Source organism: Staurois parvus, unplaced genomic scaffold (genome assembly GCF_062004578.1).
Source record: "Staurois parvus isolate SC_StPar_1 unplaced genomic scaffold, SC_StPar_1.0 ptg000974l, whole genome shotgun sequence".
NCBI classification, from domain to species: Eukaryota; Metazoa; Chordata; class Amphibia; order Anura; family Ranidae; genus Staurois; species Staurois parvus.
Genome location: NW_028318770.1, coordinates 469,703 through 492,239, shown reverse-complemented (window position 1 = coordinate 492,239; position 22,537 = coordinate 469,703). Strand labels below are relative to the sequence as shown.

General features: G+C 40.2%; 1 protein-coding gene across 4 annotated transcripts in view; it reads right to left on the bottom strand.

The window, feature by feature from the left end:
- The window catches only part of RECK (reversion inducing cysteine rich protein with kazal motifs), a 449,691-nt gene that overhangs the window by 141,407 nt on the left and 285,747 nt on the right, over positions 1-22,537 (bottom strand). For 2 of the 4 annotated variants that reach the window (XM_089657195.1, XM_089657193.1), the window contains exon 14: positions 4,426-4,614. In XM_089657195.1, coding sequence (XP_089513321.1) covers positions 4,426-4,614 — 189 coding nt within the window. The remainder of the gene's footprint in view (positions 1-4,425; positions 4,615-22,537) is intronic. The other 2 variants (XM_089657194.1, XM_089657196.1) reach the window with 1 other exon arrangement.

Here is a 22,537-nt window from a genome sequence, read left to right as displayed (position 1 = left end):
TCCCATTTTAGATAGAGAGAGGCAGGGTTATAACCAGGGGCAGACTGACAACTCATGGGGCCCCCGGGCAATAAGGGATCATGGGGCCCCTGTGTCCTTGCCCACACTCAAACCACACCCAAAAAAGCCTATGAAAGGTACCAGGGGCATCTCATGGGGCCCCTTACTGACCCCGGGCCCTCGGGTAGTGCCCGAGTTTCCAAATGGTCAGTCCGCCCCTGCTTGTTACCTGTTTTGGCAGTGGGGCAGGACACGAAGGGAAATCTCCATAATTAGACACAGATAGTAAAAATAAACTTTACAGATGTTATAACCCTCCCATACAAATTTTGCATTTAATTCTACTTTAACTATAGTACTCTCACAGTCAGTCAGTCAGTCCGCCCCTGGTTATAACCCCTGTCAGTTTTTTTTGCCAACTGTCCCATTGCGAAGATTTCCCTTCACGTCCTATCCTATAGCTGAACAGAAAGTGAAAGGAAATCCCTGCAAATTAAGGGAATTCATTGGGGACCCCCAGGTCACCAGAACTAGTGTTCCCATTGGAAAACGTACCCTCTATTACTTTTCTGGGGACAACCCAACATTTGGGATATTTTTTAACTTTTACTTTCAATGATGATAATGGGAGCACAGACAGCAATAAAAAAAAGAGTTGTAAACCCTTTCCACTCTATCCAAAACTTAAAAAAAAGTTTTGCCTTTAGTTATACTTTAAGGAGGGCAGTCAAACTTCAATGCCTATTTTTACTGCCCCACCAGCTGTAGGTGTAAATGAGGCCTGAGAGAGACTTCTTACTACCGCCATGGGACAATAAACTAGTCTCAACTCTATTGCAGTCACAGGGGTATAGCCACTATAGGAAGCGGTCCCTGCCTTTTTAAACGTAGTGTATATACTTACCGTAGATGGCAATGCACCCCAGGTTATGAATATTAAGAGTGGTGTCCCTCAATTGGGAATAGAGAAATACATTTTATAATAAGCAGAGAAATGAGTAAAAGTATGAAACAAATGAAGTATGAAAAAAAGTTAGTTTTATTAATAATTTTTTGTCAAATTAATACTTTGTCAAATACTTTCACTAAATTATTTACTACTAATTATCTTGAACACAGGAATCTCTACTATACATAGGTTTCAATGCATGTAAGTGCTGTATAATCAATAAAAAAGTGTGTATATTTATTAATATATTTTTTGTTTTGCATTCAACGGCTGTAATTCACTATTGATTTGAAAAATAAAAGGCTAAAACATTAAAATGGTCCTAATACTTACCTGAGCCCTCTATTGATCCAGCGCTGTGCCAGGTCTTCTCTCCCTACTCTCACAGGATTTGCTGAGAGCAGTGGGAGCCAATGGCTTCTGCTGCTCTCAGTCAAATCCTGGGAGGAGGGAGTAGAGGTTCAGAGCCGAGTTGCGCAGTGTATGTCTAAGGCCACACACAGCCCAGCTCTGGAGCACGCCTGAACGTGTGCCTCCATAGCAAGCCCCTTGCCATGGGGGCAGACAACACCAGCAGGGGGCCCCAGAAGAGGAGGTAAGGGGCCATTCTGTGCAATATCATTGCACAGTGCATGTAAGTATGACATGTTTGTTATTTTAATGCAAAAAAGATATAACACTTTCCAGTGTTACCAGCAGTGGAAGGCTTTCTGCAGTGTGTGCGGCCATCTATCTACTTGCCCAAGAAATCACTTGGATGCCTGGAACATCATAGCTTTTTTTTTTTTTTTTCGTGGTTTCACTTTCCTGTCTGAATGCTAAGTTGAGTATGGGCAAGCTCCTGGACCTCAGCAGTCAACTGGTCTGCAAGATGGAGGGGAATGGAAGCGGATTTTGTAGAGGTGAGTTGTTTAACCATAACACTTTCCTGTTAACTAACTAGTCAACTGACCTGTGGCCCGAGTTATTGCTTGGTAATCTTGGCACAGGTTGTTGGAGTCCTGAGGGGTTGATGCCATTGAAACAGTGAGAGTGCTGGCTGGGGATGGGTTCGGCCAGACCCAGAGCATGCAAGCAAAATGAGAAGACCTTTCCTGACTGCCACACATCTCACCCTTCCATTTAGTAGACAATTAAAAGTAGCCTCAGCCCAGTCCATCAAGGCCATGACCCCTTGCCATGAGGTTCTGGAGATAATATGTTTTTTATCTTGAAATTGCAGGCTGTAGCGAGTGGAAAATATGGGTGGGGAGGGGAAGAGTCATTGTCATGAGCCTGCTTTCCCTTGTTCTGCCATTTGTTGTATGAACATTTCCCTAAAAGACTCATTCTTAGGATTCCTTGTGCATGGATTTGTTCTCTTTTATGACTGACTTGTTGACCTACATTCCATCAGGGCTGCTACGTTATCAATGTCAGCCAGTATAGAGCAAATGCATCTTGCTCTAATGCACTGGCCCCTAGGGATGGTCTTAATCACATGCAAGGAATGGCAGCTTAGAGCATGTAAAAGTCAATTTCTGGAAGTAAGCTTCCTATATGCGTGCACACAATAACTTCTTGACTATGGGGTGACCCGACCAAGGTTACATCTAGGTAGCTGACCTCATATTTTTGCTCCTCCCCAGTAAACTGCATGTTTAGGGAGTTAGGGGAGTGGCCTTGATGGACTGAGCTGAGGCAGCTTTTTACCTGTCTGCTACATGGTCAGTGAGTGAGGTGTGCGGCAGTCGGGAAACCTGCTCTCATCTTGCTTGCATAGCCAACTGACCTATTACAGCACTTATCTATTAACTAGCTAGCCAGCTTATTTATTTTAATAACTGAATTGAATTTAAACATATTTTTTTCTACTACTTTTAGGGCTCATTCACACCAGCAGGAACACAATAGAATTTGCTGTGTCCTTACATTGCGCTTGCCTTGATTAACTCAGGTCAACAATCAGAGTGGACACAGAGGTTTTCAGGACATCTTGGATCCACACTGTTGCAAATTGCAACAGATGTCCACCTAGTCTGAGGAATGAAGGTGCCCCTATATTGTGAAGAGGGCCTATGGGTAGAATTAGTGGACTTTAGTCCAGGACTTGAGAAAAAAAGAAGTTTTAAGCCTTGGTTTGACACCTGCTGAGAGCAAAAAAGTCCTTACTTTTGACTAATGGTTGTCAAACAAAAAAGGAAAATTTTGAATCATTCGTTTTTTCGCATCATTAGTGTGCCAGCTGTGACACATGATTTTCCTGCTGCAATTGAAAGTGCCTGACCCAACATGATGGATTTTTATTAGAAAAACAAAACAATTGATGGCACAATCGTATAAGCTATTTTAGTTTTTCACTCAACAGAACTTTCGGATTTTGACTTGTCTATGGACTGACTTTGGCTTTTCTTATGGGGCACGAGTACCCAAATAGGCATTCCCCATCAAAAGGCATGCATAGAAAATGCTTTTTATAAGCAGGTTCAGCAAACCAAGCTTTTAGATATGGGACATTTTAGAGAGTTGATGAAATGCATTCTGTAGAGCATCAACACACTATGGCAATAGGGCATCAACTGCTATTGTTCCAAATAATGCATCAACTGGGAGGTTTGCACAGTTACCTTGCCGTCCAGAGTCTAAACAGGAGTAGAAAAAAATGCTAAATTTAAATTACTCACACCAAGAAACTTTGGAAACAAAATGGCATTTGGTACTTCAATATAGTAACTAGCTCGCAAATCCTCTGCTTATAAATCCACATAGTAGGCCACACATTGTGGATTGTGTTACTAAAAGCTAGGAACCAGTGGTAACATAAAGGTAAACTCTGTCTTACCTTATTTGCAATTCTGGGCCTACTAGAGATCAAGGCTTTGCCTGTCACAGTAGGCATACCCCTGACGTAGTCTTCAGGGTCTAGGAACCATAGAAATGGACCACGGCCCTGAAACTGTATAGTACCCTTTGGCTAACTAAATACAGTATGTTGAACTATGTGCCAAAGTGAGTACACTCTAGGGGCAGCCCTGAAAAGTGTTTTTGCCAGTATCCAATCATCTGATGGAAGTCTGCATATACTGTAATCCATGGTCGATGAATACAGTCCTGTATCCTGTACAGTACGACTAAGTAATTGCAGTTACCATTTACTGCCCCCAATGTTCTGTTACTGTACCGTAAACAACTAGCAGTTCTGTTACTCTTTAGAGTACATTACTGGTGATGACATCGTGTCCATCTTTTTCACGTTCTCTTATGCTGTTGTATTGGACTAATTTTTGGCCTGAAGAAAAAGAGCCACATGGCCTGAAAATTGTACTTGCAGTAGACAATATCTACCTCAAGAGAGGTGAAAGCAAGACCTCTGTATATTTTATATATATATATATATATATATATACATATATACATACATACACACAATATATACACACACAGTGTATATACATACACACACATTAGCCAAACGTTTGCCAATTGGCTGTACATACACATACTTTTGCTCTGTCCTCCAACAATGCACGACTTCTGTAGGTCAATACAATTCAGTTCCATACAGTTTTCAAGAGTTCCACTTTGTCCACAAGTACATATTTTATAACAGCCTACTTCTCCTGATGGTACTTGAATGAGAGTTCCCTGCCGCACAAGAAAGTCAGATGCTTCTCCCAGTTTGCAGCCTATTGTAATTAGAGATAAGAAAAAAATTACACAACTATATTAGGTATGTTTGTGAAAAGTAGGATTCTATGACATTCTTATTTTGCAGTTCAGTAATATATTCTATATATTTCAGTACTATCACAAGTTCTTTTTCAAACATCTACACATTTATACAGCAGGAAGTATTCATTATAGCTCAACCACCTGACACAAACATAATATAATTGTAGATCAAACATATTTAGATAAATCAAGCCAATACCATTTCACACAGGACGGAATCCGCTTGCTCAGCATGCGGGGTGTACAAGTCCATCTCCACTTATGCAGAGCGGAAACAGCCCCCTCTGCTATATTGGCGGTTGGATGTAATTGGGCCAGCTGTTCGTTTACACCTGACTGCCCTCTGTTCCGATCCTCCCAGACGGAGGGAAACTGATCCCTTTCCGTTTGTTTTTGGCAGATCGGATTGGATTGGATGTAAACGGGTGTAAACAGACACAAGTTTATTTACATCCGCTGCTCCATAGAGGAGAATGGAGGGTCCAATCAGGTCCGCCTGAAAAACTGATAGGCATACTTGACTGGACTGCTAGTGTGAAAGAGGCTTTATGAAGAATTTTTATTAAAGAAATAGAGTCTGTTCACTTAACCTGTTGCCGCTGACCGTATGCAAATATGCGGTCTCTCAGTGGCTGGGCCTTGATGCTGAGAGGCCGCATATTTGCGTACCCAAAAAAACCATACATGTGTTAAGAGTGCACACCCTGTGCACTCCCGGCACATTTACCGGTGTTTCACGGAAATGCTACTTGTGATCAGGAACTTTCCAATCATGTGACCACTGTGACAACCCATCAGAGCGGCCACATGACCCTAAACTCCGCCCCACCTCCCAGTGTCACAAACCCCTTAAAGGGCCTGGGAGGCCAAGGGGTGCCAAGGGGTTAAAGTGAATGTTCACGATAACGTTAATGTAGTAAATAAGATGAAACGGTGATCACTTTGAATATCCAATCATGTTATAGCAATTCCCTTGTACATAGATCCACCTTATTTACCAACATTCACTCTGTCCAAAACTCATGAAAAGCTAAAACAATGCAAAAGTAAATAAGAGGAAAAAACATTAAGCAGTTTACTTATGTATTTATTTGTTACAGGTGTTTGTATACAAAGCACTTTACATATACATTATAGATTCACATCAGTTTCCATATTTAAACATTGACAAAGGTACATTAGTAAAATTCAGTTCATCCAAGACCTCAAAGAATGAGTTTAAAGCCTGTTTACATAGCATCATAAAAATACTTTACATTGTTTCAACAGTCAGTGCATGGTAATTCATACCTATTTTGGAGCTCTTCACTATCACTAGTTCTGGAAACCTTATCTGACTGCAAGTTAAGCTGAGTACACAAAGGCAAAAAAATTGTCTTAAAAGGTCACTTCAGCAGGAACTGGCCGACTTTCAGCCAGTCTGTATGACTGTGAGAGGATGGTCTTACAACTGGCTTCTGTCGAATGGGCATGCTAATAAACCAGTGTCTGATCAGCATCAGACCAGTGCTGGCAGCCAATGGTTGCAAGTGCTGATCAATGTGTTCTGGCAGGGGGACAGTCATCCTGTCAGAATACAATAGCAGAGGGGAGAGATCGCTCCACTAACATCGCTTGTGTTAGTATTGCGATCTCTCATTTTTACTGTGTTCAGCCAACTAGGTTGATAAAAATAAAAAACAACTTATAGCATGTGCCCAGCTTTAGTCCTAATTCTTTAAGTAAAGCTGCTGTTATAAAGAACCTGCAATGGGAAAGTGAATACTGACCTCTCGTGCCCACTCTACTGAACACCACTATACTAAAACAAAATCCTCTGCGGAAGTCCCTTCAAAAACCAACACTTCTAGGTATGTTGATCTCCTGTGTCTCCACCTATACTCTGTGGTTATTCTGTTGACCCCCCCCCCCCCAAGTAGTGACTTAGGTAGGATGGTTAGTTTTAGGTGATTGTTCTTAAGAGCTTTTGGGAGCAGATCATTGTTAGTTGAGGAGTTTTACACAATAGATGTAATAAAGTTGTAAAAACAGCACCTTCAATTTCAAAGACTTCACTGTAGGATTATACATACTGTGTGTATATATATACATATATGCAGTTAGGTCCATATATATTTAGACACAGGCACATTTTTAATTTTTTTTTCAGGTATTTACCAAAACATACTCAGGCTATAGTTATATAATGGATATGGGCTGAAAGTGCGCACACTCAGGTTTAATTTAAGGGTATGTACATCTAAATTGGAGGAAGGGTTCAGGAAGGATAGCTCTTAAGAATTGTCATCCTCCCTTTTTCAAGGGACCAAAAGTAATTGGACAATTGAATCAAAAGCTGTTTCATGGCCAGGTGTGGGCTACTCCTTCATTATTTCTTTATCAATTAAGCAGGTAAAAGGTCTGGAGTTGATTCTAAGTGTGGTATTGCATTTGGAATCTATTGCTGTGATTCTACATCATGCGTACATTGTCCATTCAAGTGAAACAGGCCATTGTAAGGCTTCAAAAACAAAACAAATCCATCAGAGAGATAGCAGCAACATTAGTAGTGGCCAAATCAACAGTTTGGTACATTCTGAGGAAAGAAGAACACACTGGTGAGTTCAGCAACATAAAAAGGCATGGACGTCCATGGAAGACAACAGTGGTGGATGATCGCAGGATCCTCTCTATGGTAAAAGAAAAACCCATTCACAACATCCAGACAAGTGAAGGACACTCTCCATGAGGTGGGCGTATCATTATCAAAGTCTACAATCAAGAGAAAACCTCACAAGAGCAAATACAGAGGGTTCACCACAAGGTGCAAACCATTCATAAACCTGAAGAATAGAAAAGCCAGATTAGACTTGGCCAAAAAAAAATCTAAAAAAGCCAGACCAGTTCTGGAAAAGCATTCTTTGGACGGATGAAACTAAGATTAATCTGTTCCAGAATCAAGGGAAGAAAAACATGTAGAGAAGGCTTGGAACAGCTCATGATCCAAGCACACACCATCATCTGTAAATCATGGTGGAGGCAGTATGATGGCATGGGCATGCATGGCTTCCACTGGCACTAGGTCATTGGTGTTTATTGATGATGTGAAAGAAGACAGAAGCAGCCGGGTGAATTCTACAGTGTTTAGAGATATACTGTCAGCCCAGATTCAGCCAAATGCAGCAAAAGTTGATTGGATAGCGCTTCACAGTACAGATGGACAATGATCCAAAACATACTGCAAAAGCAACCAAGGAGCTTTTGAAGGAAAAGAAGTGGAATATTCTGCAAAGGTTGAGTCAATCACCTGATCTCAACCCAACTGAGCATGCATTTTACTTGCTGAAGGCAAAACTAAAGGCAGAAGACCCGCAAACTAAGAACAACTGAAGACAGCTACAGTTAGAGCCTGGCAAAGCATCAGAAAGGAGGAAACTCAGTCTTTGGTAATGTCCATGGGTTCCAGACTTCAGGCAGTCATTGCAAGTAAAGGATTCTCAACAAAATATTAAACCAAATATATATATATATATATATATATATATATATATATATATATATATATATGTTAGATTTCTTTTTGTATATTCTTGGCCCTTTTTCTAATTTTTTGGTGCATTTTTTTAATTAATGTATATTTTTTTTTTTACAATAGCATAACAAAGGAACAAAAATGGAAACTTTTACACTTATAACAACAGACACAGGTTTTGTTACTTTCTCTTCAATATTTTCAAGTTGCTACTCAACACACACAAAAAATATGACAAAATACATATAAAATACATAACATGATTTCTAGTAAGTTTTATTATCTTTAACTTAATGGGTTATATAGATCAAAAAATATATTGAATATTTTAAAAAATATATATTATGCAATAATTCTAGTTAGTGGAAAAATTAAAACACGATGAGCTGCCAAACTGCACAGCCCTGACTTAGAGGCTTGGCAAGTAAAAACATATTTGAAAAGCGTGGATGTTTGCATGTAGTACTTTTATTGACAATATAAATTGTGCAATTATTATTTTGCTTTATTTGTATTTATATTGAAATGTTGCCAATAATAACATTATAACAATTGTATTGTAAAATTGTATAGTTGTGCTGTTTCACACTACTATGTTAAAGTGATTCTAAAGGCTTATTTTTTGTAAGGAAAAAATAACAAACGAGTATACTTACCTGTTTTGTGCGTGGTTTTGCACACTGCTGCCCAGCTACTCCTCTTCTTGGGTGCCCTACAGGTTCTTTTGGCCCCTCCCTCCTGTTGAGTGCCCCCACAGCAAGCAGCTCGCTTTGGGGGCACCTGCTGCTCTGTGTGTCCATTCACACACGGAGCCACAGCTTGGCCCCACCCCTCTATCTTCTCTTTGGCTCACTGGCTGTAATTGACAGCAGTGGGAGACAATGGCTCCCGCTTCTGTCTCAGCCAATGAGAAAAGGGAGTCCTGAGACTCCAGTGCACATTACTGGATCGAGAGGGGGCTTATGTGAGTATTAGGGGGGGCTGATGGGGATGCATGAAGGTAAAAAACATTGAGACTTTAGAACCACTTTAATTGTTTATGTTAATATAGAACTATAGGCAAAACCTTTTTTTTTCATTTTGGATAGAGTAACTGAGGATTATAACCCGTCTGTGTCCCACTGGGAATATTTACCTTGACTTTCTTTCCTATAGCTGAAACAGGACGTAAGATGAAATCCCTGCTAATTAAGGGAATCCATTGGGGCCCCCCAGGTCACCAGAACTAATGCCCAAATGGAAGATTTCCCCTCTATTATTTTTTGGGGGACAACTCAAAATTAGGTTTTTCCTTTTACTTTAACTTTTGATGGCAACAGTAAACAGGACAAATAGAGAAGGTGAATCTCCCTAAAAGGGGCAGAGGTAGCAATAAAAATACCTGACACGTGTCCTAATCCATCTCTGCTGTATTCAAAACTAAAAAAAAAGTGTTGCCTTTAGTCATACTTGAAATCAGGGGTGCTCAACTTGTGTTCCCCCGGCCAATGTGGCCCACAACCTCATGCTCTGAGATGGTGGGTCAGCAAGCCCAGATAGCGGGTTGCCAACCCGCCATCCCAGAGCATCACAGTGCTTGGAGCTGGCGCTGGCAGCAGAGGAAGCAAGCGGTTGTAGGGGAAGCAGGAGCTGCATAAGCCGATGCTTCCTCTGTAGGACCAGTTCCTGTCAGGAGTGAGTGATAGCAAATGCACTTCACCTGGGACCTTTCTAGCAGTCTGGAGAGAGATGTCAACAGAAGCTGGATAAGAAAAAGGCTGGCCATATATTATACAATTTTTTAATAAAATTTTCTTTAGATTTACCTTTAAGTATGTAGTGCAAGGGCCTGTCTGACTGCATACAAATTGAAAGTGTTTAGGTTTGACCTCACATTATATGATATTGGTAAATCTAAAGGAAAATTGTACAAGTACATTGTATAATGTATGGCCAGCCAAAGGTCAGTTTATTAAATGTCACAATGCCTTGCAGTGTTTTGCAATGGGAAGATTATCAATTTTAAAAAAGGGGTATTAGGCTGCTTTCACAGTGGTCTGCAGGTGCAACACAATGCACTTTCGGCTTTCCTGTGGGTTAGCTTCATGGAGCTATAGTCTTCTATTATATCCTGCAGGTTTGGTGCGCTTTCTGAAAGCGCACCAATACTCCTGAATGAAGGAGTTTTGATGTGGTTTGAGAAAGTGCACCACATCTGTAAGATAGAAGTATATGGCAAAGCGCAGCTAATCTGCAGAAAAGCTGTAGGTGCACTGCACTGCACCCATGTTGCAGGTACACCACAGTACATCAGTGGGCTCATTTACAATTGTGGTTTGGAGGACAATAAAACCCCATAGTTGAGATGTGTTTTTACCACACCCCATTAACCACTGGTGTAGCATCACGGACTGCAAATGCAACATGTTCCAGGGGGCCCATGCGGCTTCTCTGTCACATTCTATTTTACACTTGGACAGGAGGGCAGCATATACAGGAACTGTTCCTCTCCATTTTCCTCCAGCAACTTTTTGCTTCTCCTCCTCTTACTATCGCTGGCATTCTGCGGCTGCAGGAGGAAAATGTTTATTATGCTATTAAAAATAAAAAAATTGACATTCTAAACCATTTCATTTCATTTTGGCCAGCGACCCGTTACTAAATCACTTAAGTGGCCCTTGCTATTCAAAAAGTTGAGCACCCCTGCTTTAAATAATTGTGGCACAACAAAAGCTGTATTTCTTTTTCAGTTGGAGATCTAGCACATCTAGTTATTCAACTGGAAAAGAACATTTAAGGGCCCGTTCACACATAAACGGACAGCTGCCACACGAAGACCGCATTGGTCTACTGTCTGGCAGCTGTCCTATCTGGATGCAGTGAGCCATTGGTAGCGGGCAATGTGGTGTGCTATTCAGCGCATCACACAGCTCTCTTTGAACTTCTTGAACTTTATTTGAAGTGTACAAAAGTGACACTTCATTCATGTCACTGTAGAGCAACACGGTACGTTATGCTTCTGTACAGTGACATGCGATCCTGTCTAGTGCACTGCAATAAAATGTAGCATGTCTGCATTTTATCATAGATATCTGCAGCACAGCTCTGAGAGTGAATAGGACACATATAAAACAACTGATTTCTAGTTTTGCAGAACAAATGTGCATTTTTAATTTTTTTCCAAGTAGCCTGCAGAGCACAGGTGTGATGTCAGGCTCCTGCTCACAAGTCCTACAGCTCTCTGCTTGCACCTCGGTATGAGCTTTCAGTTTGAAAGCTGCAGAGCCTGTGAATGACATGAAAAGATTGAAAGTTGTGTTTAAAGCAGTATTAACTTCTTCACACCGGCCGAATGCAAATGTGCGGTCTCCCGGCATCTGGGCCTAGATGCTGAGTGGCCGCACATTTGCGTTCTATTAAAAAAGAACATATGTTCTTAGAGCGTGCACCCTGCGAACTCCCAGCACACGTCTGGTACTCACGGAAAGGTCCCGATCTCCTCTTTCGATCGGGACCTTTCCTGATCATGTGACCCTAAACCCTGCCCCGCCTCCCGGCTTCTGAAACCCTTAAATGGCCGGGAGGCGCCGGCGTGAAGGGGTTAAACCAAAAAACAACCAAAAATATTGCAGCTTACTAATCCTTAAATGTGGTTGCTGTGTTAGTTTAGATTTTTCCTTTATTTTCCAGATTTGACTGGAAAAAGGTGAGCATATGACCCACAGAGTATTTCCAGGGACAAAATCTTCTTTCATCGCACCAGGCAAATTAAGCCTTCCATGTGTCATGGCAGACCTTTTGGGAGTAGACTTCCTAGCTTTTAACAGCTGGGAATTTAACAAATCAGAGAGACCATTGTCTCTTAAAATTTGACCTTTAACAATCATCCCGTTAAACCTGTCCAGTTTGTTGTTAAGCCAGTGTTTCTCAACTCCAGTCCTCATGGACCCCCAACAGATCATGTTTTCAGGATTTCCCTCAGATGAAACAGCTGTGGTAATTACTAAGGCAGTGAAACTGATCAAATCACCTGTGCAAAATAATGGAAATCCTGAAAACATGACCTGTTGGGGGTCCATGAGGACTGGAGTTGAGAAACACTGTGTTAAGCCAAGAGGCCAGGAGGTCCTCATCTAGTGTCCCACACCTGTGACACAGGCCCTGGAACACGTCTGGTTGTAGGGACCATTCCCAGGTTCAGATGCTGCAAACTCTGGTAGTCTGCCTGCCAATTGTCCATTCCTGGAATGCAAACAGTGGACAAGGCTGGAATGTGAAGTTCTGTCCAGGCTAGAACTTTTCTAGCTCTCTTGCTTTAGCAAAACTTCTGGTTTCTCCCTTACGGTTGATGTATGTCACTGTCTTGGCACTGTCTGACTGAATCCTGATCAGATGACCTTCCAGTCAGGGCCTCTAGCACTATAAAGACAATTAAACTATTCAAAGCTGCAGAATGTTGAGATGCGATTTCCTGACCTAATGGGACCATGGTGACTGGATTATGAAAATTACAAAATAGTTTTTCACAAACTTTCCCACCTTCTGTAATGTTTTAGCACAATCAGAATCTACCTTGACACATTCCACAACCGTGTGGTGACTGGATTCATTTTACTGAGTTTCATATGTGGATATTAGTGTTGATTCATTTTATATATATATCCATCATTTAACCCTTTCACAGCCAGGTCTGTACAGCATATGGACCTACAGCACTGTTCCAATCCCCCAACAGCACTTGCTGATTTTTCCTCTGCCCCACCGCCAGCACCGATGCCCATGACTGTGCAATTACCGGCTTCCCTCCTCTGCCTCTCCCACCAGTAAATGCACAGCAAAGGCCACATCTCCCAGGCTGCAGCTGTGCCCCCCCACCCCTCGGCGCCCCCCCACGATCTCTTGTGGCCCCCCATGCAGTGCTGCTGGCCGGCATTCCCTCCACGCACTCCCGCCGGCTACAGCTGCTGTCAGGATGGAGAGCGGAGGGGGGGGGGCTGGTAAACCTGTGTTTACCAGCCCCTTTTCTTTACTGAATGAACAAAGTAATCTATAGTGATCACTTTGTTCAGTCATTACTGACGAGAGTTTACTATATTATTTTGTGAATGGATAGGAGTCTGTACTGACTTCTATGCACCCACCTATAGTGGAGATCAGGCTGCAGAGAAAGACTACCTTCAGATTTCTAGGGAATGTTTACTTAGCTTAGTGAATGAAGTGAAGCAGTACTGACTTATATCATCCCAACAAGTCCAAGCAAAAGTACTGTTTTTCATTTTTTTTTTCCTTGCATGGTGAACTGCCTATGTGCCTTTAGTCAATCAACCTCACCACTTAAGAGTTCCAGGATTTGCAACTGACCTGGACCCCTGGCTTGGGGAGTTTTGTCTTAGATGTCTGGGAAAAACTGAAGGAACTACTTTTGGTTTCAGTGGAGCCTTCTCAGATTAGGTTCTAGGCTTCTTCTGCTGGGGCAAATGAGTACTCTTACCACAGGTACCTTTATGATTTACCAAAGAGACATCCATTATGAAAAAGGTATGCATAGTATGGCTTTTTACATTGTTGTTCTGCAGACCAACTTTTCAACCAAAAGAGTTCTTCATATATTTACAGATAGGAGACTCATTCAGGAAATATGACAGAGAAAATCCACTAACCTATCTACATATAGTGTAGGGCTGCAGACATAAGCTCTAAGTGATGTACAACTTAAATGTCATTAAGGACAGTAACTGGGATCCTTGGATATAAACTTAGACCATTTATATACACACATAAGGTTTGATAAATAGACATTACAGCTATAGCAGGTTTCATTGCTGAGCCTGCCAGAAATAACAAAGATTTAGATGTTTGGCAATTTGTCCAGTCTCTGTACAGAACATTTTCAAATAAGGGGTGTACCAGAGTGTACTGGAAAAGCATTCATAGTTTACTGGCCAATTGGGGATCCTAGCCTAGTAACAATGTTTGTATCAACCTCAGGCTGTTCTTGTTTTAAGCTAAATGCAGCATGTAAATAAAAACTGATATGGTATCTTTATGTTTGGGACCTTTATCAGTTTATTTTGGCTCTTCTGTAGACAACTTATCCAAAACTGACTGAGATTGTTTATCCAGCAGAGCATTTACAGCAGAAGGCTCAGATACCACAGCTGCAGTAATGTCAGATACAGTAGGGAAAGAATAGATGTATGTGTATGGCCTTTATGTTCCAACTCAGCATTCATATTTGAGATTTTGTCCATAAAATCAAGCAAAACTCCTCTCTGGATAAGGTGTATGAGGGGGCCCCACTTGAAGGAGCCAAGTACAGCCCCCAACCCCTGTGTACACACACGTACATAAATACACACATTGGGAGCGCCTACGTATGATAAACATCAATTGCTCTATACATATTACAATCCCAATTTCTGAAAAGGTGGATGATGTAAAAACAGAATGCAATGATTTGCAAATATCACAAGCTTATAGTTTAGTTGCAAAAGAAAGTATAAAAATAAAAATGTTTAAACTGAGAAACTGTACCATTTAAAGAAAAAAGAAGGTAATTTCAAAATTGATGGCAGTAACACGTCTCAGAAAAGTTGAGACAGGGCAAAAAAAAGCTGGCAAAGTAAGTGGTACTAACAAGGAAGACTTGGAAGGACATTTTGCAACTAATTACAGTAGGTTAATTGACAAAAGGTCAGTAACATGATTGGGTACAAAAAAAGAGCATCATAGAGAGTCAGAGTTTTACTTTAAAGTGGTGTAGCGCTTATTAAGCTGTGCTTATAATGACGTATTAATTCACCAGATAAACATTATTGCAATATGAAACCATACACAAATAAATGTTATAATTCCAAATCAGAGTGCCTATTCCAAATTATTCATCATGCTTCTTTTCACCGAATAAGTACTTATAACCTCTCCTCCACATTTGTGTTTTCACCTTCACCAGTTGTGCTCTCACCTGGGATCCATGACCTTACAAAAATATGTAGGGTCTAAATAGGCTTGTGTCACCTTTAAATGGGCATGTATTGCACTCCGTGGTTCTGCTGGTGGTCCCTTCCTGATGATGCTGCCTCCTTATATAACCAGTTGCAGTCCAGAGCCTCCACATATTTCCAGATACTTCCCCTTTAACCACTTCCTGTCCGGACACTTTTACCCCCTTCCTGTCCAGGGCAATTTTCAGCTTTCAGCGCTATCACACTTTGAATGACAATTGCGCGGTCATGCAATACTGTAACTAAATCTTGGCCAAAATTTATTCCGTTATTTTTTTAGTAAAAAAAAAAAAAATCAAAATTAGTTTATAACCAAACATTATAATTTTTAAACATTTTTTTTTACATTTTTATTTTATTTTTTTTTATATTATTTTTTATTTTTATTTTTTATTTTTACATACTGTCACCCTAGCAGTACAGTGTCACCATGGTGACACTGTACTACTTGTGGGGGGTGATGAAGATTTTTTTTTTTTTTTTTTACACTGATTGCTTTTACACCCATATAGGATGTAAATGCAATCATTTCTCTTTCTCTCTGTCTGCATTCTTGCAGTCATTGAGAAATACTGAGTGAGCTGTGATTGGTCACAGCTTGTCACATGGTACAAGGCTGTTGTGAATAGCCTTGTACCATGTGACCTCTGTGATCATTCACAGATTTCACACGTAGTAAGCAATGATGTCACAAGTGACATCTTGTTTACTACTTTGCATGTGATCACTGATTCGCCAATCAGTGATCACATGACCGGGACCTCGTACAGAGGTCCCGTCCGACGATCGGTGTTTCACTGTGTCCGGGGGACACAGCGGACACCGGATCGCGGTGGTGCGCGCTCCTAGGGAGCGCGCACAGCTAGAAAAGGCGGGTGCCGTTTAGGAACGGCAACCCGACCTTGGACTGCCACCGCCCTGCCGTTTATAAACAGCAGGCGGACGGCAAGAGGTTAAAGAAACTTTCTCCAGCTCTCTTCCTCCTTTTTTCTTTCAGTCAGCCACATATAAGGAAACACACTATATCGTGCTTTATTTTTATTTATTTATTTCATTTCATTTCAGGTACTTATATAGTGCCGTCAATTTACGCAGCGCTTTACATATATGTTTCTACATTCACATCAGTCCCTAACCCTCAAGGGGTGTACAATCTAAGGTCCCTAACTTACATTCATACATACATATACTAGGGCCACTGTATAAATAAAGTGCAGCGCTGATAAAATGACGAATAAAACGACAAATACAAGTTCATAAATAATAAATGATAATAAATGATCCCAAGTGTAGCAGAATTCAAATGCTTTTGCTTGGAAGTAATGGTAAAATTACGCCCTCACCAGAAGCGCATAGTATATGCACATATAAATATATCCACCACGGACCACTTAGGGAAGCAGGGTATGTCAGGCATCTGGTGAACTTCCTTCTAGGTATGGAATAGCAGTGGATCCTGGGATTAAGTGAAATCTGCTCATCCAGAGGTCCCCTTTAGTATGGATGGGTGCTCAGCCTGGTTACAAGGATTCCCTCCTCTGGGTGCTGGATAGGTAAGGATCATCAGCAGGCTCTGTAATTAATAGCTCCAAGAAAGAGCCACAGAAGAAGTGCCCATAGTGTAGTAATTTCAAAAAGCTTTATTCCATGGAAATTTGGTTAAAAGGGGTTAACAGTATTGCAGAGTGAACTCAGCACTGACCGAGATAAAAGACGACTGCCGGACCTGCAGGTGGCTCCGGGGGCGTGACGTCACGGTGTGTTGGTTCCTCCTAAAGCTTTTCATGCCACGCACCTCGTCAGAGGGGAGACCAACATTGCCGTGACAGACGTCAATTCCTTATATAGGGAAAATGGCGCATGCGCTCTGCGTCACCGCCATTTTGTTGAAGAGTGCAAAGTGCGCATGCGCCTCGTATAGGCGCCATTTTGCCATGGATTGGGGTCACAACAACAGCTGTGAAGCTGTGAGGACGTGATTAAGATTGACAAACTTAAAAACCGGAAAATCCTTTACTAAAAATGGCAATTACATTATATATCAGGAGCCTTGTGTGAAAAAGGGGGGAAATAAAGTCAAGTGGTCATATAATGGGACACACTGATTATATCGCACCCAATCATGTTTAATTAATGCCATAGAATGTATATGATGACAGGGATCGCTAGGGATGATAATTCTTGTCAATGAAAAAATTAGAAAAAGTACAAATAAAAAGGATAAATAACAAATAAAGTCACCATAGATAAAAGATTATATAAAATGTTATAAGGGGTGCGATGTGGTAAAATTATAAAAATTGATGTATAAGACATACAGGTAAAAGGTCACTGGTGTATAAAAATTCCGGTATCAGTAAAAGGATATAAATATAAAAATGAGTAATAATCCATGGCAAATTGTGCGCTGTAATATAAAATCATACATGGTAAACAGAAATAAAAATTACAGTTCAAAAATATAGAAAAGAATGCACAAAATCCAGAAATAACATGAGATAATAGCAATATCAGTAAAATCCAAATAGTTAATGCATAAAAACTGTATGTGAAAATATATAAATAAAATACATTTGTGATATAGAATAGAATAGGCATGAATCATGGATAAGGTCTGTCAAATGGGTAAAAGTGCAAAAAATCTGGTAAAAATTGGTAATAAAGTAGTATGTGTACTAATAAAAAATAGATTTAGCTGTTGACTATGAAGCAATTCATGTCAACTTCTATATTATGTCCTAAAGGGTGTAGGGTACCTAGTTCAAAGACATTTGGTCTCCAGTTGTGAAATAGCCCGTTTTTTGTATATGCCTCTCCAATGTGGAGTGACAACATTAATCCCCACAAATTTAAGGGTGGTGGGGTCCCTGTTGTGGCAAAATCTATAATGCTTTGACAGGGAATGTTCCTTAAAACCTCTTTTGATATTGTAAACGTGTTCACGTAGGCGGTCCCTTAATCTCCTGGTTGTACAGCCCACATATTGTTTGTGGCAGGGGCATTCAAGCATATAAACCACATATCTACTGTTGCAAGAGATGGAATTTTTTATGGTATATGATCTGCCAGTAGAATTAGAAGAGAACGAATCAATTCTCTGCTTCCTATTATTGTTGCATTTGTAGATGACGCATCTGTTACACGGATGGAAGCCTTTTAGGTCTGAAATAATGAGATGCTTTTTGGTGGGTCCACTTTGTTAGGTGCTAGTTGGTGTCTTATGGCTGTGGCTTTGCGGAAAATGATTTTGAGTTTATCAGGTAATATATTTGATAAAATGGGGTCAGTTTTTAGAATGCCCCAGTTCTTTTTAATAACCCCACTGATTGCCCTGTATTGCGTAAGTGGTGATAAAGGGGCAAACCCAAGTTTGTACTGGTTTTACTCCACTTGCAAGCAAATCATCTCTGTTTAAATTTGCCACAGTATTAAGGGTGTCATTGGGGGTTGCTTCATTATAACCTTTCTCAAGAAATCTATTTTTTAGGATCATGGCATGCGAGTAATAGGTATCCAAATCTGTGCAGTTACGCCTGATCCTCATGATTTGTCCTTTTGGAATATTTGCCAACCTAGATGGGTTGTGGCAGCTGTCAACAGGGATATAACTGTTGCGGTCAGTATTTTTAAAATATGATTTAGTGATGATTTTCCCGTTACAATTCACCAGGGTCAAGTCAATGAAGTTAGTTTCTTGTTTACTGTAGGTGTAGGTGAGGTTAATGTTAAGATCACTGTTGTTTAAGGTGCAGAAAAAATTTATTAGTGATTGTTCTTCATCATTCCAAAGGAGGAAAATTTCATCTATATACCTCTTATATAATAAAAGTTCCGGCCATTCTCTCGCATATATAAGGTCCTCTTCCCAATGAGCCATGAAAAGGTTTGCAAGGCTGGGGGCAAATTTAAACCCCATAGCTACGCCCTTGATTTGCAGATAATATGCCTTATTAAACCAAAAATAATTTTTGTTCATGGCGAATTCTAAAAGATTTAAAATAAAGTCTCTGTGCCGTGGGTAAAGTGCTATTGTGCGTCAGATAAAACTCAGCAGCTTCCATGCCATCCAAATAATTAACATTGGTGTATAGAGAAGCCACATCCGCGGTAACCAGGCATGTATCATGCGATATGGTAACGTCTTTGACTTCATTCAGCACTTGTTTGGTGTCACGTAGATAAGAGGGTGTCTGTAATACTAGTGGCTGTAGAAAGTGATCAATATATTCACCGATCTTGGAACACAAAGATCCTATCCCGCTGACGATAGGTCTTCCTGGGGGTTTAATTGGATCCTTGTGGATCTTTGGTAAAATGTATAAAATCGGGAGTCTTGGTCCGACTGGGCATAAAAATGCTTTCTCTTTTTTGTTTAATATCTTGTTATCATAGCCCATATTAATAATGTTCTTGAGGGAGCATTTAAAACCCAGGAGTGGGTCTTTGGGTAAAGGTGAGTGAGTGGTTCTGTCACTGAGAATATTTTCTACCTCTGTGATGTAATCGCATTTGTTTTGGATTATCACCCCTCCGTCTTTGTCGGCAGGTCTAATAATGAGATCTTTCCTTTCAAGGAGAGATTTGATGGCCTTATTGGTTCCTAATCCGTCATATGGCCGTTTAATTGGTATGCTAGCCAATTCCTTCAAAACTTTTTCTTTAAATAAATTAACAAAGGAGTATGTTTGTGGAGGGGGATTGTAAGTGGAGGCATTCCGGAGATTGGAATGGATGAAATTATCAGAGGTGGTGTTTTTTATGATAGGATTACTGGCAAAGTACCTTTTGATCAATAATTGTCTTGTAAATTTATGTATGTCGATATAGGCTTGAAATTTATTCAGCCTGTTGGTAGGGGCATATTTAAGTCCCTTGTCCAGTATGCTGAGTTCTTCTTTAGTAAGTTCTCCACTACTGAGGTTGAAGATACCTTTACTGACTAAATCCTTATTTTTTTGGTTACGTCTGTTAATCCTCCTTCCTCCTCTCTTTCCCCTATAGTGTCGCTCCATTTGCGCACTCTTCCTTCCCCTAAAAAAAGGCTGTTGGGTGTTAATATCATTATATTGAAACTGAATGTTCCTTCTAGGGGTGGATGGAGGGGCTCTGTGAGCGTGAGGGTGGGCTCTGCCTGACGGACCACGCCATTGGGGTTTTGAATAAGGTTGATAATGTGTCCATCTGTTGTGGCAGGGAGAGGGATAATGCGAAGTATGATGAGGGTGACCGTATGTGGGTCTATCCTGTTGGCCATAATGTTGGGGACCTTGACGGTGGGGTCTATTGTGGTAGTCCGGTGTATGGATTCTCCTGTGTGGAGTGTTTCCATTTGGATGCCAAAGTAAATCCCTTGAACCAATGTTCTCGTCACGGAGATTATGTAGAGGTTCAAATCTGTTTGATGTAGGTAGGTTGTAATTATGGTTGTTATTATTGTTTCTAAATGGCTTGGCTGGTGACCTATGATATCCGTTAGAAGATATCTGTTATAAGAGATATATAGATGACATTTTCCTCCTGTGGAATGGTGAAGAACAATCACTAATACATTTTTTCTGCACCTTAAACAACAATGATCTTAACATTAACCTCACCTACACCTACAGTAAACAAGAAATTAACTTCCTTGACTTGACCCTGGTGAATTGTAACGGGAAAATCATCACTAAATCATATTTTAAAAATACTGACCGCAACAGTTATATCCCTGTTGACAGCTGCCACAACCCATCTAGGTTGGCAAATGTTCCAAAAGGACAATTCATGAGGATCAGGCGTAACTGCACAGATTTGGATACCTATTACTCGCAGGCCATGATCCTAAAAAATAGATTTCTTGAGAAAGGTTATAATGAAGCAACCCTCAATGACACCCTTAATACTGTGGCAAATTTAAACAGAGATGATATGCTTGCAAGTGGAGTAAAACCAGTACAAACTCCGGTGTGCCCCTTTATCACAAATTACTCTATTGAACACAGGGCAATCAGTGGGATTATTAAAAAGAACTGGGGCATTCTAAAAACTGACCCCATTTTATCAAATATATTACCTGATAAACCCAAAATCATTTTCAAAGCCACAGCCATAAGAAACCAACTAGCACCTAACAAAGAGGACCCACCAATAAGCTTCTCATTATTTCAGACCTAAAAGTCTTCCATCCATGTAACAGATGCGTCATCTGCAAATGCAACAATAATAGGAAGCAGAGAATTGATTTGTTCTCTTCTAATTTCACTGGCAGATCATATACCATAAAAAATTTCATCTCTTGCAACAGTAGATATGTGGTTTATATGCTTGAATGCCCCTGCCACAAACAATATGTGGGCCGTACAACCAGGAGGTTAAAGGACCGCCTACGTGAACACGTTTACAATATCAAAAGAGGTTTTAAGGAACATTCCCTGTCAAAGCATTATAGATTTTGCCACAACAGGGACCCCACCACCCTTAAATTTGTGGGGATTGATGTTTTCACTCCACATTGGAGAGGCATATACAAAAAACGGGCTGTTTTACAATTGAAGACCAAATGGGTCTTTGAACTAGGTACCCTACACCCTTTAGGACATAATATAGAAGTTGATGTGAATTGCTTCATAGACAACAGCTAAATCTACTTTTTATTAGTACACATACTACTTTATTACCAATTTTTACCAGATTTTTTGCACTTTTACCCATTTGACATTCCTTATCCATGATTCATGCCTATTCTATTCTATATCACAAATTTTTTTTATTTATATATTTCCACATAGTTTTTATGCATAGAGCGTATTAACTATTTGGATTTTACTGACATTGATATTATCTGATGCGATTTCTGGATTTTCTGCATTCTATTTTATATTTTTGAACTGTAATTTTTATTTCTGTTTACCATGTATGATTTTATATTATTGCGCACAATTTGCCATGGATTATTACTCATTTTTATATTTATATCCTTTTACTGATACCGGAATTTTTATACACCAGTGACCTTTTACCTGTATGTCTTATACATCAATTTTTATAATTTTACCACATCGCACCCCGTATAACTTTTTATATAATCTTTTGTCTATGGTGACTTTATTTATTATTTATCCTTTTTATTTGTACTTTTTCACATTTTTTCATTGACAAGAATTATCATTCCTAGCGATCCCTGTCATCAAATACATTCTATGGCATTAATTAATCATGATTGGGTGCGATATAATCAGTGTGTCCCATTATATGACCACTTGACTTTATTTCCCCCCTTTTTCACACAAGGCTCCTGATATATAATGTAATTGCCATTTTTAGTAAAGGATTTTCCGGTTTTTAAGTTTGTCAATCTTAATCACGTCCTCACAGCTTCACAGCTGTTGTTGCGACCCCAATCCA